Source organism: Hyaena hyaena, unplaced genomic scaffold (assembly GCF_003009895.1).
Source record: "Hyaena hyaena isolate Hyena2069 unplaced genomic scaffold, ASM300989v1 scaffold_322, whole genome shotgun sequence".
NCBI classification, from domain to species: domain Eukaryota; kingdom Metazoa; phylum Chordata; class Mammalia; order Carnivora; family Hyaenidae; genus Hyaena; species Hyaena hyaena.
This window is the reverse complement of record NW_024080954.1, coordinates 465298-483019: the sequence shown is the minus strand read 5'-3', so window position 1 is coordinate 483019 and position 17722 is coordinate 465298. Positions and strand designations below refer to the sequence as shown.

At 33.5% G+C, this 17722-nt stretch overlaps 1 protein-coding gene across 4 annotated transcripts in view; it reads right to left on the bottom strand.

Annotated features, from left to right (window-relative positions):
* The window catches only part of RIMS1 (regulating synaptic membrane exocytosis 1), a 477312-nt gene that overhangs the window by 119616 nt on the left and 339974 nt on the right, over nucleotides 1-17722 (bottom strand). For 2 of the 4 annotated variants that reach the window (XM_039248925.1, XM_039248926.1), the window contains exon 14: nucleotides 15438-15527. In XM_039248925.1, coding sequence (XP_039104856.1) covers nucleotides 15438-15527 — 90 coding nt within the window. Of the gene's footprint in view, nucleotides 1-6555; nucleotides 6640-15437; nucleotides 15528-15990; nucleotides 16099-16415; nucleotides 16494-17722 lie in introns of all 4 variants that reach the window. The other 2 variants (XM_039248922.1, XM_039248923.1) reach the window with 2 other exon arrangements.

Sequence of the window (17722 nt, the reverse complement as noted above, 5' to 3'; positions counted from 1 at the left end):
GCTCCAGAAGGGAAGACCCCATGAAATAGGGTTTAGGCCTACGAAAGCACTAAGAGATGATCTCTAATGTGAAAGGAATATCTCTGATATTCTTATTTACTTTGTTGATCCTGTGATCAGGAGAGGTGGCAGAAGTGTGTAGAAGAGTAGAGAAGTGTGTGGCATGTGCCTGAAATAGATGCGAGATGGTTGTTGGGAAGGAAAGCTTGTTCCTAAGCCAAACGGAAGGAAGGCATCTACATAGCAGAGGAGCTACTGCAGGCCCAGTAGGTATCTGGGCTCAAAATAAAAAGAAATATACCAGTATGGGAAATTTATGCATTGTCCTAAGAATGCTCAGGGACTGGAAGGACAAATGTTCCTTTTCTCATATTTGGCAAAAAGCAGAATGAGAGCACAGAGATTTAGGCCAATTAATGAGACTCACTGTCATAAAGGTCTTCACTCCTTCACTCACTCATTCAACAAATATTTGCTGGATTTTGCATATATGCCAGACACTGTACTAGTTGTGAGTGAACACACACATATACAGAGATTTTTGCCTTCCTGTAATTGACATTTTCTCCATAGGAGACAAGCAAAAAGCAACAACAACAAAAAGCCCCCAAGTAAATTATATGGTTTGTTAGACGGTGATAAATGCTAACAACAAAAAGCACGTTAGGGCAAGGAGGATCAGAAATGTGTGTAAGGGTGGGGTTTGGGGGTAGGTGCAGATTGCCATTTTAAGGTGATCAGGGAAGGAGTCCTTGAATTGGTAACCTAAGATCAGGAGGGAGTTAGATGTGTATATATCTAAGGAAAATGTATCTCAGGAAAATGAAACAGCAAGTGCAGGGGCCCTAAGGCAGGTGTGTGCCTGGTGTGTCCAAGCAAAGTGAAGAGACCAGAAAGAAAAGTGTTGAGAGGAAAAAGTCGGATGTCTGGTCATAAGGGGGGTGGTGAGGGTGTAGAATCTGGTAGACTTCTGTACAAACTTTCTACCCCTGAACAAAGAAAGGGTTATAGACATCTTTTAGAACTTGTCCGCTTTTGTTTCTATTAATCTTTCTAGACCCCATTGAGATTTTACTTCTGTAAAACTTTCAAGTCTTCCTCCTCTTCTAATCCCTATAACATATCTGTATACTAGATTATCACAGCAATCCATAATGACGGTGGTGATGACAACGATGATGATACCATGATATCTAACATTTACTAGGAGTCTGATGTATGCTAACATGACTGCTTTACCTGCATTAACTTATCTGATCTCACCAACCTAGTGAGGTAGGAATGCTCTTTTATCACTTTTAAAAATAAAAAGATTAAGGTTTAGAGAGATTAAATAATTTTCTCTAACTCACAAATCATTAAACGTGAAAACACGAGGTCAAATGAGACTCCACAATCTCAACAGCAGTGATCACATTGAGCCTGTGGCATAAATGACTCTGCAACACAGTAGTTAAAAGCATGGACACTGGACTTGGAATGTCTAGGTTAAACTACCTGTTTCTGTCTAGCTGGGTGTCAAGTTACTTAACCACTTTGTGCCTTGGTTTTTTGTTCTTTTTGTTGTTGTTGTTCTTACCTGTGAGGTGGAAATAATACTATCACATCACAAGTTTGCTAATTCCAAATATTTCAACATTGCTCACTATTTTTATTATAGTGTTTGTGACAATACATAGAACAAGGATTTGTAGTAGTTTTAGCATTACTTAGAACCAGCTGGTGATAAGTGCTATAGAAATATTATTTAAACTGATAATTATATGTATTTGTCTCATGAAGGTGAAGACTTTTATTCATCTAATAATAATACCAGACTTAGAGTCACTGTTACATAACTGGGTGACAAAAATTCATGCAGATGTTTATACATCTAATTTTTTAATTTCTGTTTTTAATTCATCTGTTAAGAATGACCTTTTTTTCCCCAAGTGCTGTAGAAGCTTACTTTTATTGAAGATTCATCCTAAGATTTCTACAAAAGACAGGTCTTTATAATTCTTTTAACCGCTTAAAACGATCTTCAAATTGAGTTAAACTAACATACACATTAATTGTAATACTTCACTATAAAGGAAGAATAGAGAAGAAAATAGAAAATTCAAATGTCTTTTCCACTCCAAATCCCAAGTTACAGCTATAAATGCCATTATATATTTTAAACACAGCTATTGCTTAGAACAGAGGCTTGTGACATGTGAAAGGTTTCCTTGGTTTACACATGCAAGAATCAGAAATATTGATCTTTCTCTGTACTTCACAACTTAATAGTTGTATAGTTTCAGTCCTATAATTCTTAGTTCACAGGGCACAAGTGGAATTCTTTAAAATTTTAAAGTTACACTCAAATGTAAGGTATAACAACAATTATTTTATTATTAAACCAAAGCAAGAATAATGATCAGAAAAGTGGAAATGTTCCTAATTCAATCTAATTTTTCGAAGCTCCGTTTTTATTGTTCTATTAATTTAAATGTGAAGATTCATAAAATGTACTAATGAAGAGAATTAATTGTTAAAATCTGTTTCTGTGCTATTCTCCTTTCCTTTTCAAGTAACTAAACTCAATTAGAGTAATTCCCCAAAGGCATTGGTAAATACAGCTTTTCTGAAGATATTACAACTCTATTGAAGTCTAAAATTAATGTTAATAAAATAGTAATACCATTAAAGGTATTTTATAATAAAATGAAAATACATTATGTTCTGTTTGGGAGAAAATGTAACAAAAATCTACCACACAATGTTTTAATTTAATTAGAATTAACACGGATATCATGAGTAAATACCTGTATATATGCTAAGTACCTAGATGGCTTAATGTGGAATACAAATATGCAAATCTCTATCATCTTGTGCTTCAAAAGTTTAGGAAGAAAATATTGTATTTGAATAGAATCTACCTAAATAAGAAATGTTCACATACAACAAAGATAGATGCATGCAATTAAGATGCATGTACATTTTTTATAGTATTGATATTTATATATATGACTATAGCCATTAAATTTACAGACTTAAGTATTTTAACGAATGAGTATATTTCACTCATTCAAATAAAGAACATTTTTGTAAAGCACAAGATACAAATGGTTCTACATTAACTGCATTACTGTGGCAACTGCCCTGAATTCTGGAAGTAAAAAAAACAGATGATTTCTTTATTCCGGAAATATTTTTAATGAAGAAAGAAGATTCATTCAGTTTGAATCAAAGGAAACCACATGACACTTTTGCTCAAAGATTCTAGTAGGCAAGTAGCTGCTACTAAGTGACAAGTGTGGGAAACTATACAAATTAGATTATTTGCAAAAGAAAAAAGAACTACTTTAGCAACTTAGGAATTAATCTTAAACACAGCAAGATGCTTTACTTGTTCCAATAATTTACTTGTTTCCAATAATTTAAAGTCCTGGAAAATAGGGTCATTTACTTCATCAAATATTTTTGGTATTTATTTAAGTCACATACCTTAAAAAAATCCTTAAAAATACCATGTATAATGATGCAAAAATATTCTTAACCACATGTTAGAATTGGTAACTTCAAGTAAATAAAGGGTTAAAATACTTGTCAAAATGTACCAAAAAGGATATATTGTATTTTTCTGAAAAAGCACTGATACCAAGAATAAAGTAGAAGTAGTCAATAATAATTATGATTATTTATACTAGCTTCTCACATTTAAGAATGATTGATTCAACTATGAACATTAAACTCAGAACCATACGCTTCAGGGGTTTATTAGAATGCATTTTTTTCTAAATTGCAATGCAAAAAATTTTGATTAGTTTGATGCCATAAGTAGATGCCATTTTTATTAAGATTCATAAACAGAAATATGTGTACATAGGTTCATAAAAGTTACTTTTTATATATTAAAATGATGCCATTTAGAAAGAGATATTTTGTTATTGGAGTGACTCTTTTTTAAATGTCAATATTTTCAGTAATAAAACCACCAGGAAAATTTCTCTACAATTTTACAGTCAGAACCATTCCCTGGGGTTCAAAATCATGTATTTTCTTCTCATCACTGTTTTAAATATTCTACAACTTATAGGAAATTTTTCTAGATCTAGAAAATCCTACTTCCATATTAAATACAAATAAATCTATGATATGGTCTGAGATGACATCAAGACTGTTTGAAACTGAAATTAAATTGTGGAAAAATGATATATTAAAAATTGTGTGCATATGCACACACATCTACATATACATTTATGCCATGAGAAATAAAGGGGTGGCTAAATGCTTTCCAACTTACTAGTTAACCGTCTTAAGCAAAGTTGTTTGTATTACTGCTATTTTGAAAATAAGCAAATATGACCCTGATACAGGACATCCAAAGGCTAATTATACAAACTGTCACTGATTTTAGAATACTCTCCTAGTTACTAGTGACATGAGGTAAAAGTCACCTGATGCTCAAATCATCATGAACATTCAGTATCTCCAAATTTGATGTTACATTCACTCATTTGGAAACTGGTAGAAACTTCTGAGTAAGTAAAAAAATCTGATAAGAGGTAAGATGTAAGAGTTAAGTTTGCCAAGTGACTGACATGGTTATCTATGAATTTAGTGTCTATTGATTTAGCTAGTTCTCTATCATTTATGGGTACATTTTATTCCTATATTTTAATAAAAGTTTATTGTAAATAACTTTCTATTCTATACAATGACAAATCATAGTATCTAGCCATTTAAACTGTATTTCTTTGGTTGAACATGAATCTTATTTACAAATAAATCATAATAAAAAATAAAATGTATATTCAGAATCATGTATTTGTAAAAGTTTCCATAATAATCTTATCTAAAATCACCATTTCCAGTTCTAAAATCTATCCAAGTACTTACATACAATCTTTTAAATCAAATAACATAATTAATCCATATGTCATTAAATGACAGCTAATTTTAAACTAAGTTTCATCTCATGTATATAAGAACTGAAACTATTATCTGGATTTCCATTTTGCTTAATCCATGTCCTGATAAACTTACATTTATATTCATTATAAAGACCATTATATTTAATTGTCCTATACTCAGTCATTACATATAATGAAATCCACTGATTCATTTCTTTGGAACAAATTCAAAAGCTTTCTAGAATTGTGTTTTACAAAAGGAAATTCTAAGTTCCTTGAATGGCCAGAACTTTGCTTTTCTTATACAGGCTGTGACTCTAGCCATAAGAATAGTGCGCATAACAGGGCACAATAAATATCTGTTCAATGAAAGAGTAGTAATATGGATGTAAGCTTTGATTTAATTTATATGATTATTTTATATCCTTTTTGAAAATACTTTAAATTTATAATAATTTTTAGGTTGGAGATTTTACTAATTTTTCTACTCTCAGGAATGCTATTCTAGAAACCAAAGCAGAAGGAATTGGATTTAAATTTCAAAGACTAAGCCATATTAACAAGTAAATTTCTTAAAGATTAAAAAATGATAAAATATTTTTAAAGTCTTTATAAACTACCAGTTTGTGGTCTTTCCCAACATTTGTAAAATGACTTAATTTTTTCTGATTAACAGGGCTTAGTTTTTCTTTCAAATTGAAATCCTGAAGATATTTCGACTATTTACTGAAAAAAATATCACTCTTAACTAAGACTGCGATTACTATAATATCTCCACACATATTGGAAATAAATAAACAAAAGGAACCTCTTGTATACGCTCACATCACTAGCTGTTCTGTTTCTGAGCTACCAAATAAACTCTTCTACTTAATAAATATTACCAATGTGTTGACTGAATTTCTGCTTAAACTAGAAAAGAAGCCTCCCAAACAAACACCCAATAACCTTTCTTGACCAGTCAGAAAAAGATACTTAAAGATAAGGACTATAGATAACAAATATCATAAAACAGGAAAACCGGGTTAACTACAAACGAGAGAGGTAACAAAGTATTTCTGACATTTCAGCAGGAAGTAAATTCAAGGCACTGATGCTATTTTTAAAAACCTACCTTGTAGATTGGCTCTAGCCCTCAACAATATTTAGTTGAAAAACACAATATTCATGTGATATATAAGAACCCATTATTCTACTTTCAATCAGACATTTTTAATGTACCTCCAAACCTAAACTTCAGTATTAACAAGTTTATTTAGTAAAAAAAAAAAAATAAGACAACTGAGATTAAACCACCAACCAATATAACAAAGTCTCTGTCACATATTTTAAAATATTTTAAAGTACATGAAAATTTGTATTTATTCATGAATGTTTAAACGAAAACAATTATTTAAATATGTTTCTAGAAAATCAAAACACTGAAACAAATGCCCATTTAAAGCAGAACTCTTCCACTGGATCTGGCTTAGTTTGTTTAAATTACGGTATTTGCACACCACTCTCATTTCAGGAAACACTCTGAGGTGTGTTATTAGACGTGAATGTGCAACATATGTGGTTCTGGCTCCTGAAAGGATGCATATCACAACCCACATTCCTCTTGGTCATCCTTCACTTGGTGGCCTAGAAGCCTGTAGAAACCACTTGTCTGTGAGGAGGAGTTGGCTAGTACCTGTCATTCTCCGGAGATGCATGCTGGATTTGAATCCTGGGGCTAGGAGGTCGTCTCCTATCTAGGGAGGGGGACCATCTACCCCTGTTTGCCCAATGAACAAGACAGGAAAAAACAGGACATTTAGTAACTTCTAACATAAAAGAATATACGGAACAACAGGACTGGAAAAGCACCGCAAAAAGGCAAAGTGTAGCTTCTTTGCTCCACAACTTACTCTTGGTTTTAATAAGCCTTGGAAAGATAATTTATAATGTTGTAAGAAAATATATCTTGTTACCCTATAAGTGAAGAGAGAAATAATTTATTTGGGAAGATGTTTGAAATCTGTGTAAGTATGTTCTTTTAAACTGTGCTTGTGTGTGTATACATGTCTGCGCACACACATCTGCACACATATATATAACTTTAAGTTAAAAAGATGCACCCTTAAGAACTTGGCATATGTTCGAATAAAAGAGGTTTAATAAGCTACCAATGCTTAGTTGATACTAGGTGTTGAAATATCTGGATAAAGTGGCAAAGATGAGGTGTGTGAATTTAACACAAAGCAGAAACACAGTTTAAGTGAAAGAAGAAAAAAAATGTTCCTTAGTGTAGAAACAATGGCATAAAGAAATAATTCATAGGAATGCTAACCAGTGAAATCTTAACAAATTTTCTTGGCGAAACCCGTAGCACTAATTACTGAAATTTAAAAATTGTGAGTATAAAACACTGAGGGACAAAAGTGGGAAATATAGACAGATGCCATGGTAAAATGGCATTACCTGTAAAAAAAATTCTGCAAATCTTTATTTGCAAAAGTATCCTCCAATAAATTACACAGTTGTTTTTTATTTCTGTATTTACAATAATACTTTTCTGTGATTGACAGTTAAATGAAAATCTGAATATTGGTTCATTCTTTGTTAAATTATCTTGAGATTCTGTGTATAACCACGAATTACAAACACCTAGTTGGAAACTGAAAAGAGGTAATAAGGGACAGAGCAGGCCAGATTTGGAAATTATTACATATTAGATATGAGCACTTTAAACAGGATAATTTCTCTGGATATTGGCTTCCTTTTATGCAACAAGGGATAACTGAATGATCTTTAAGGACTCACCTAGATATAAGATTTTATAATTATCCAAAGTAGATTGGTATGAACGTTTAAAAGAATGTGTATTTTTTTCTGCCATTTCACTTGGGTTATTGGATTTATTAGATAATCAGGACAAAAACAGCAAAGGGCTGTCACATTTGACCAGGATATCTGAGATCAGCAGGTACTCAATTCTGAAAGCCCTTTGGAAGCCTGTGCTTAATCAATAAGCCTTAAAACAAGTTTGTCATGATTCAAGTAGGGCTCTGAGGAAGCTGTGAAACAAATAAAGATATTCCACAGCAGGATTTGGGCAGAAGAGAAAACTGTGTGACAAGTACTCTTAAATGTTACATGTTTGTGAAATTAAAAATACTATGCATTAATTTGAAATTACATAGTAATTTTAGATTATTTACATAGTTGGTCAATCCAATCCAAAAGCCTTAAAATGTATTTCACTTCACTGGTTTTTGTTCTGCAGAAACAATAAGGAAAAAATATTTCTAAAATAATTGAAATCATAACCACCCTGTCTTTTACATGAAGCTGTATTCAGTCATGTTAAAACCTGAGGTGCTGAAAGTTTTTACAGGATATGGAAACACAAAAATATGGCTAATGTGTTTTCTGAAAAGTTATAAGTAATGTTAACTTGACAGGATCATGAGAAACCTTGCTTCTTGAGGCAAAATTCCAGTCCTTGTGTTTATTTAAACAAAAAAGTAAAGAAAAATGCTGTAATCATGAAACATGCAGTGAAAAGCTATGAAGGAGAAAGGTGTACATTTGGAAACAAGCAATTGTGAATGCAAGCTTTTAAAAGAAAATTTTTGACAAAATATTTAGCATCATACATGGATTATCTGTACACTCAAAGTCCTTCTATATGCTGATATATGGTACCAATATAATAAACCCACTTGCTTTTCCATCTTATATTTAATATGAGGCAAGGTCAATTTATGGTCAATATTTATCCAAAGACTAGATATTACGTAAGTTTTAAAAGAACACATTTGTGACCTTCAAATATACTAGGATATTTTACATGCTTTTAAATTGTGTGCAACTTCTTTCTCTTCTATTACACAGAAGAAAAGGCCAAAATTTTAATCTTTATCCTCTTGTTATTTTGCCAAACCATAGGGTTCAACTTCCATTTTCATCTTGGAAGGTAGCATGGCAGGCTACGGTGCCACTGCTAATCATGAAGCTCCTTTTCTTGATTTCTCTTTCCAAAATAGCTTGCCTACAAGTTATACTGGTTAGTTACAATATTTGCGTTTTAACATCAGGTATCCGAAATTCATTTATTTAGGAACCTCTATGTGTTGGGAGCTTATCCCTTTCACTGTGATCACAGTAGAAGAAAGGTCACTCTGACAGTTAAGGGATTGAAAAAACAGGCTCCGAGCTCCTTACATAAGGAACTGTAGTGTTTTTTTGGTTGAGTTTTGACAGTTATATAAAGTATGCCCTGCAAAGAATAAGTAGTCAATTTATATTTGTGAATATCCAAGTAAATAGTAAGTTAATACAGGTAAGAAACAATGAGAACCTTAAGTAACAGATTACCAGTGGTGAGGGGACTCATTGATGAGATATAAAGGAAGTAGAATTGACAGGTCTTAATATGTAATTAAATGGATCTCACTTCATGTCTTTTTCCCCCAGCAATGATACACTGTAAAATAAGTGTGTGTGTGTGTGCTTAAATGTGCAACAAATTATTATGCTTGCATATGTACACATCTTTCAAAGACGCATATCTCTTCGCAGAACATGGAAAAGCAGCTTAATTATCTAAAAGAGAAATTATATGGAAATGTAAACCGTTCACTCCACAAATAGCACAAGAAATATCTGTGAATTGGGGTGTCTGGATGGCTCAGTCAGTTAGGTGTCTGGCTTCAGCTCACGTCATGAACTTGCATTGAGCCTTGCACTGGGTTGTGCTGACAGCTCAGAGGTTGGAGCCTGCTTTGGATTCTGTGTCCCCCTCTCTCTCTGCCTCTCCCCTGCTCACTTTCTGTCTCTCTCTCAAAATAAATAAACATTTAAAAAATTTAAAGAAGTCTGTGAATTACTGTAATATTAGAACCTAAATCTGAACAAATGAGACAACTGATTATATAGTATGTATTTTTATTGTCTAATCCCAGTATTTATTTTAGTCCTTTAAAAAAATGTGTGATGGGGTACACCTGGCAGGCTCAGTCCGAAGAGCATGTGACTCTTCATCTCGGGATTGTGAGTTCGAACCCCACATTGGGTGCGGAGATCACTTAAAAAGAAAATCTTTAAAACAATGGGTGATGGGTATTAAGGAGGGCACTCATGATGAACACTGCGTGTTATATATTAAGTGATGAATCACTAAATTCTACTCCTGAAATTAATATTACACCATTGTGTAATATTACCTAATTGGAATTTAAATAAAAACTTGAAACAAAAAATACATAAAAGGAAAAAAGAAAAGAAAAAACCCTCGTTTTCCCCAATATTGTTTTAAAGTAAAATTAATACAGATACTTATATTTTGCTTTTTTTAATTTTAATTCAACATCAGTTTGTTTTAATTCAATTGATAGTTGTTAAGTTTTAGGTAACTACCTCCTTTCTCTTAGTCCTCATGTTTCCAGGTGGAGGTAAATTTATTCAAGCAACGCTCCTGGTCTCTTTCTACCCTTTGCCTCAATCTACCCCAAGAAAGGAGGACTGGCTTATAAGATCAGTGATTATATTAAAGGACCAGGCACAGGTACCTCAGTCCTTTCTGGATTATTCCTCCAAATCAAGCCACCTACAAACTATAAAGTCTACAGGACACAAAACTACAAAGCAGCTGTTAAAATGTGAGGCCTGGGCCTGAACCTGTCGTATGGGTCTGTGAATTTGGCTGATTCGAGGGTGAGTTAATAACAAGCTTATAGACCTAAAGTCACAGCATCTAAACTTGTTCATTGTATTTATGGTAATAATTAGATCTCTCTTCTTCTAGTTCTTGAGTCTAGCTCACAATTAGACACAAATTAGGGAGCAGAAAATAGGATGTATATTTTAATTTCCCCAAATCTCCAAATTGAGCATTTACTAAGTAAAAAATAATAATGCTATCACAAGAAATGGCAAGGACAAATAAGATATGATCCCTGTTCTCCAGGAACACAATACAGCAAAAGAAACAAACACCCTAAGTAAGGTATAATGTGTTTTAATAGAAATATATAATAGTATGTGGGCCCAGAAAAGAAAGTAAATAATTCTGACTGACAAAAGGGAAGGGGGTGGGGTGGGAGTACAAATGGGTTTTATAAAAGCTGTGGTTATTTGACCTAAATTTTTGAAGAATGAGTAAAAATTTTAAGCAGACAACAAAAGAAAAATGGCATTTAAATTTAACGGATAGAAAACTTGAGACAAAAAGGAATAAATACCATTAATAAAGCTCATATGAAAAAAATTAATGGGGCCAGAGTGACAAGGGAAGGGCTATCATATATTTCAATATAACTGAGGTAAGGGATCTGTTTGGGAGATTCTGAAAAGGGAACTGATAAGATTTACTGATTCACAATATGAAGGAACAGGAAAAATACTTCCAGGTAATGTGCCTTGTTATATGTCAAAGCCACCCTAATAAGAGGAAAATTTAGGAAGAGAAAGTATTTTGCTATAAAAAGATGTAAGGGGAGTGGCACCTGGCTGGCTCAGCTGATTAAGCATCCAACTCTTGTTTCAGCTCAAGTCATGATCTCACGGCTCATGGGTTCAGGCCCCGCATTGGGCTCTGTGCTGACAATGCAGAGCCTGCTTGGGATTCTCTCTCTCTTTCTCTCTCTCTCTCTCTCTCTCTCTCCCCCTCTCCCACTTGTACTGTCTCTGTTTCTCTCAAAATAATTAAATAAACTTAAAAAAAAAAAAGAAAGGATGTAAGGGGAGATAATGAATTTAATTTAGACATTTTTTAAAATATTTTTTATTTATTTCTAGGAGAGAGATAGAGAGAGAGAGACAGCGTGAGCAGGGGAGGGTCAGAGAGAGAGGGAGACACAGACTCTGAAATAGGCTCCAGGCTCTGAGCTGGCAGTCAGCACAGAGCCCGATGCGGGGCTCGAACCCACGAACCATGAGATCATGACCTAAGCGAAAGTCGGACGCTCAACCGACTAAGCCACCCAGGCGCCCCAATTTAGACATTTTGATGTACACAAGTGGCAATTTTTAGAAATTTAGACCTAGCCTCAAGGGAAAGTTCTGGCCTGGTCAATTACAGTAGCATGTTGTTTTCATATGTATTAATTAAAGGGAAATTTTTGATAGCAATATAATTTCAGGGACAGAATGAGTGGGGCAAAAGAAAACTGAAGATGGGAGTCAGGGGAACGCTGATCTGTGTAGGGTGGGATAGGAAGAGAAGCCTGCAAGAGGAGACTGTGTCATAAGTGGGGCCTAAGAAAGAAAATCTGTGGAAGGTACTGAATAAAAGAGAGGCTCAAGTGACTGGATGTTAATGTAACATGTTGCAAGATGCTTCTGGACAATTAGGGAGCCAGTGTAGTTTGTAGAGGAATGTCAGCATAGTGGTAGAGCCATTGTAAGGGGTAGAAATCAGACTGCAGGATTTACTAGGAAGTTAAAAAATGGAGGCAAGTAAGTATTGACTACCATTTCATGAGCCTTCAGTAAGGCTGTGAATGGTCAAGGAAGAAGAGAAAACATCCCAGAAAAATAACTTCTCCAGTAGCTCTAAAAATAAATGTGTCTGAACATTTAAGTAATAATTTGTTTTAAAATCTGGGAAAGATAAGGTTAATGGCAGGCCTGTAACTTTTTCATTCCCAAACAGGGAACAAGGTGGGAATGAATGACCTCAAACAGACCCTGAATAAAGATGAAGGAAAAATGAATCCGCCTTAACTAAACTTCCTTATAAATATTCAGTGGTATTTGCTAATGAAAAGATAAAAGAGTGTCCTGTATTAGACATCTTTAGTAGGAAATAGTCCTTCTAGACGTTTTATTGTAATTTTAATTTCTTAAGCATGACTAGATTGAGCAACGGGGTAATCCATAATTACTTTTGTTATTTGTGTAATCAACAGAATATATAATGAAGACACTCAAAAACTGAAATGGCTTCCTTTGCAAACAGTGTTTCTACATGCATTAGTTAGCCTGGGCCAAACCATCCTAATTAAAGGAGAAAAAATGGATCCGGTGGTTTGGGACTCCTTCAAGAAAAGGTTACCAGTACCTGGTGCTCCTTTATCTTTGAATCATTAGTGAGCTATGGTGTTGGATATTGAGTCTGCTTTAACACTTTCATTCTTTGTATTGACACAATACTTCATTTGTTTTAAAAGTTAGTGAAAATACTTCAGAAAAGGGCAATGAGTTGATATAACTACACACAAACATTCATCAAAATGGTTTAGGATCAGCAACTTGTTAAGTTCATGAGGCTGTGGAAATATATTACTATCTTAAGTATATGAAATAATGTTTTAAAATGTTTCTCTAACATTTTATCTACTATGTATAAATTAGGCATTAGCATAAGAAGCTCTCTGCTCAGTCAGAGAAATTAGTAACCTGGAAAGCCCTCTAAACCTCTCTATTCCTACTCTGCATATCCTGTCTAGGGACTTTAGCTGCATTTTCCAAAGAGAACAAAGTCACCACTGTTGATACTATGATGTTCTGCCTCAAAGCTGCTTATAGGCGTGTGGACAAAAGGGCATCTGAAGTCCTTATCCTCCAAACCAGTAATAATCTACAACTTCTGTAATTTTCTTGATGAAACCTACCTCACTTTATTTTCTTCTTGGCAATAAAACTGACCGCAATAAATTAAAGATCACTGATAATACCAATTCCTACCCCTCTGTCTCCTTTCATTTGTTTGATGAAAAATTTCTTTGTATTCAATATATAGTGAATATAGATTTCAATCATATTTTTCTTCTATCAAAGTAGGTACACTCACTTAGACTTCACTGTGACTAAAGTCTAATAATAACCTGGTCAGAATATTTGTCTACGGGCTGATCTATTTTAAGAGGATTATCTGAGAGGTTAAATACACCAACATATGGATTTGTGAACCCTATGGCTTTAGTGCAAGAAGGGAACACGTGCTAGATAGGCTTCAGCATAAGAATAAACCTGTGGTATCCAATACAGTAGCTACAACCCTCCAGTGTCTACTAAACACTATGAAAACAGGCATACAAACGATCTACATTTTTTAGCTGATTATATGTCAAAATGACATGTCAAATATATACTGGGTAAAGTATTAAAATTAACTTAATCTTTTTAACATGGTAACCAGAAAATTAAAAATTATAAATGGGGCTTGTTATATTTCTATTAGCTAGCACTTATATAATGTGATGGTATTGTTGTAGTCAGAATATTCTACTGACTTGAGCAATTCTGTTTTGTTTTAATACCAAACAGAAACATATAAGGAAATAAAAATAAGTAAAATATATAAAAAGATTTTTCTTGCTACTCTTGTATTTACTTTTTCCTTGGTAGGGGTAAGGAGTAATATAGAACAAAAGAGGAAAAAGAGAACAATTTCAGCTGTGATTTTAGAAGAGTTGACAGCCATTTCAACTAAAATTTCTATTACAAATACAAAAAAAATGCAACATATAAGTGAGATTCTACTGACTTCTATTACAGAATATACAAATACAAAAGAATTAAAAATAAAAAAGTAAAATTTTCAGTAAAATGTTATGACAACAGTTAAAAAAAAAGGTGTGTATACTTGTACCTATTATTCAAATCTAGAAATAAACAGCTCATAAATAAATAAACAGATTCAGTCTAGAGCGATTACTACAGAAAAGCTTTAAGCAGCCTCTAAAGAAGAGAAATGGGTTACACGTTAGCGTCATTAAACATTTTTTTTCTTCTGGATTTGTAAAGAGGGAGTAAATAAATCTCTGGTGACTGATTTCTAATTGAAAAGAAGTAACAATTACATCCAAGACTATCAATGATAACCAAGTTTAATGAGATAGAAAGTTCCACTACAATGGAAAAATTAGCTGCTCAGAATTTGGAGGTAGTGTAATATGAAAACACTGAATACATCTGAATTATAATCAGAATTATTTATTAAACAATCAATTAAAAGTGTTAAGCAAAACTGTGTGTGTATATAATGTGCATTTATTTTGTAAGGCATCACAAGATCTAAGAAAAACATACCATTTTGTCGTCAAAATATAGCTTACTGCAAAACATGATCTATATCAAAGAGTAGGTTGACTAATCAGTGAATACAAATTCACATGGGAAGTCTTCTACCTAAACGGAATTTTTGCTGTAAGTTTGCGGAAGACTGCTGAGACCTACAAATACTATTTATCATGGGAACTAATAGGAAAGTGATCCTTCCCTTCAGATAACTCCCTGGACCTTGTCACATTATCAGCATACTGAAGGCTCCCTGAGTAGTGTGTAAATAAAACCACTGAACAGCAACAGAAGGGAAAAAGCAGCAGCCAGAAGCGGTTACAAATTACATCACACCATTTGCAACAACATTCATGGAAATATGTGTATGTGCACCCTCGGGCTGACCCACATACACATATCTCTAGGTAGACACGTATAATAAGGGGAGGGAGAATGGAGACAGTTAGCAAAGTGAACATGAATGAATAAACCTGTGGGACTCACACGAAACAAAACAAAGTGATTGGGAAAAAGAAAACCCACTAGTACAAATGATAGGAAATTAAGAAAGTCTTTATTTTATACCTTTCTCGTTCTGGTGAATGCAAACTAGCATCTGGTCTCAAGCAGTTGGTACTAGCACTCCTAGCCCTGTCAAGGGAGGGCTGCAGTTCACTAGTGCCAGTGCATTGCATCCAGTGGTAGAAGAGAAAGACAGAGAGAACAAAGAAAGGAAGACCGTGTTAGAGAGTAAAGCATAAAATAATGTCCCTTTTACATAAAATGTAGAATCACCGTGATTCAGTTCATAAGGGTGTGAGAGAGCTGACAGGATGGCAGTGCAAAATTTTGTTTAGAAAATGAAACTAAACAAAGATTATGCTTGAATTGGGTTGCATAATTTCTTTTAAAAGGGTCTCAGACTGAAAAAAAAAATGAGACTAAAATCACACCTTCTTATGAAAAAACTGGATACAAAAAGCACTGAAACAAAATGCCTAAAACTTCACTACCAAGAACAGATGCCACACCAAAACAAAATGAAGGACATCAGAGGAGAAAAAATTTACAACTCAACTATTTTGGGTCACAACACTAGACAAGGGAAGTGGCAGGCATGACTTCCAAATGTTCTTACCTAACCAATATTTCATCAGTAAATACTCTTGCGTTAAAGCATTCATGATGAAGGGGAAAATCCTGTCTAGTCACTGACTTGGTTGTGGTATGTGCAGGCAGAATTGAGCTTCACAAATTAAAATCATCCAAAAATAAAATAATATAAAATTAATTATATTAAAATCAACAAGCAAAACAACATAAATGACAAGACAACTAGAATTCTGATGTTTGAGTAATTAGATTTCATTTAGAGAAATAATCTAGAATAAGTTTTATAATTAATTAAAGTTATTTTTAGGTATCATTCATTTAATGTTTCTCTGCATATAATTACTTTCAAGAATAAATGGTAGTGCTTTATTAAAATTTAAATTTGTTATTTTTAGTAGGCAAGGGATTCAGGATTAGTTTATAACTGGGACTCACTGTCATGACTCTTACCTGTAAATATTCCAGTGAGAACCATTCTCTAATAAAGGCATCTTAGGCGGTAATGTTTTATAGTGCCTACCAAAATGTCTGGAACATGGCCACACAAACACACAGGGAACAGAAAAATATAGATGAAACAAATTTTACGAAGACACAAAAACAGTAGGAGGCCTATAAAGCTAAAACCAAAGATGCATCTTTTTTTTTTTTTTTCAGAATAACCACAATAATTATTTGAAGGTAGAAGAATTATTAATATATGGAATCAGAGACATTTGTCTTCATAATTAAGATAAAGAATCAAAATTATAATTTAATTTCCTTAACTTGAAAAATATCTGCTAACAAACCTTTATGAGTTAATCAATATTTAAATGTACTCTTTAATCCTTGACTTAATATTATACCTGCTGCTATGGAAGGAAACAACTCATGGCTAAACATACTAACTGAATTATTTATGTAATTTGGGACTTAAAATGTGACTGAGATTGTTAACATCCTAGTAATCAGCAAAGTGCTGAGCAGCATGGCAGGGAGAAAGCTGGTCACGGCACCAGACTACAGAAAGGGAAGGCATGACCAACACATCAAGTAACTGCAGTGGAGGAAATCCTTCCCAGTTATCAGCTTCTGAATCCAAATCCAACCACAGGTAAAACTTATCACAGGAAATCAAATAGGATGGGCAACAGGTGTACACGAGAATATGGATTTTGATTTGGCAGAAAATGGCAGAACAAAGCTTAACTTCATCTGAATTCTTTTAAGGTCTATGGGGGTCTGTACTACACCAAGAACAAACTAGCTCTAGTTAATTAATTTTTTTGGTAATTTAATAATGTTTCTACAAATTTAATTGCTGATTATGAAAGTCCCTAGTCCATTCGGCCTACATTAAAATACGATAAACACCCCACTGGTTTACTCATATTTATAATAATGGCCAAGTCAAAGGAAATCTCTTAAAGCTTCAGTTTAAAAATGCATTAGAGTATCATATTTGAACACCAAATGAAGACAAATTTTATTGAAACTAAGGATTCAGTCTGCTTCACAGACAACAGTCTTCTTTTCAACTCCTAACCTTAGCAAAATATCTTTAATAACAGGTTGCTATATAATTTTTTAAAGCAACTGGTTCAAAAGTAGTTATTCAGGAATACTCTAACAAGGATTAGCAAAGAATGTGAAACAGAATGGAAAATAGCATATTTACTTATAGTAGGAAGGTCCAAATTCCTGCTTTGGCTTTGCCACCTAATGATGGGAAGCTATTGAATTTTCTGCACAACATTACATTCTTGGGTTGTGTT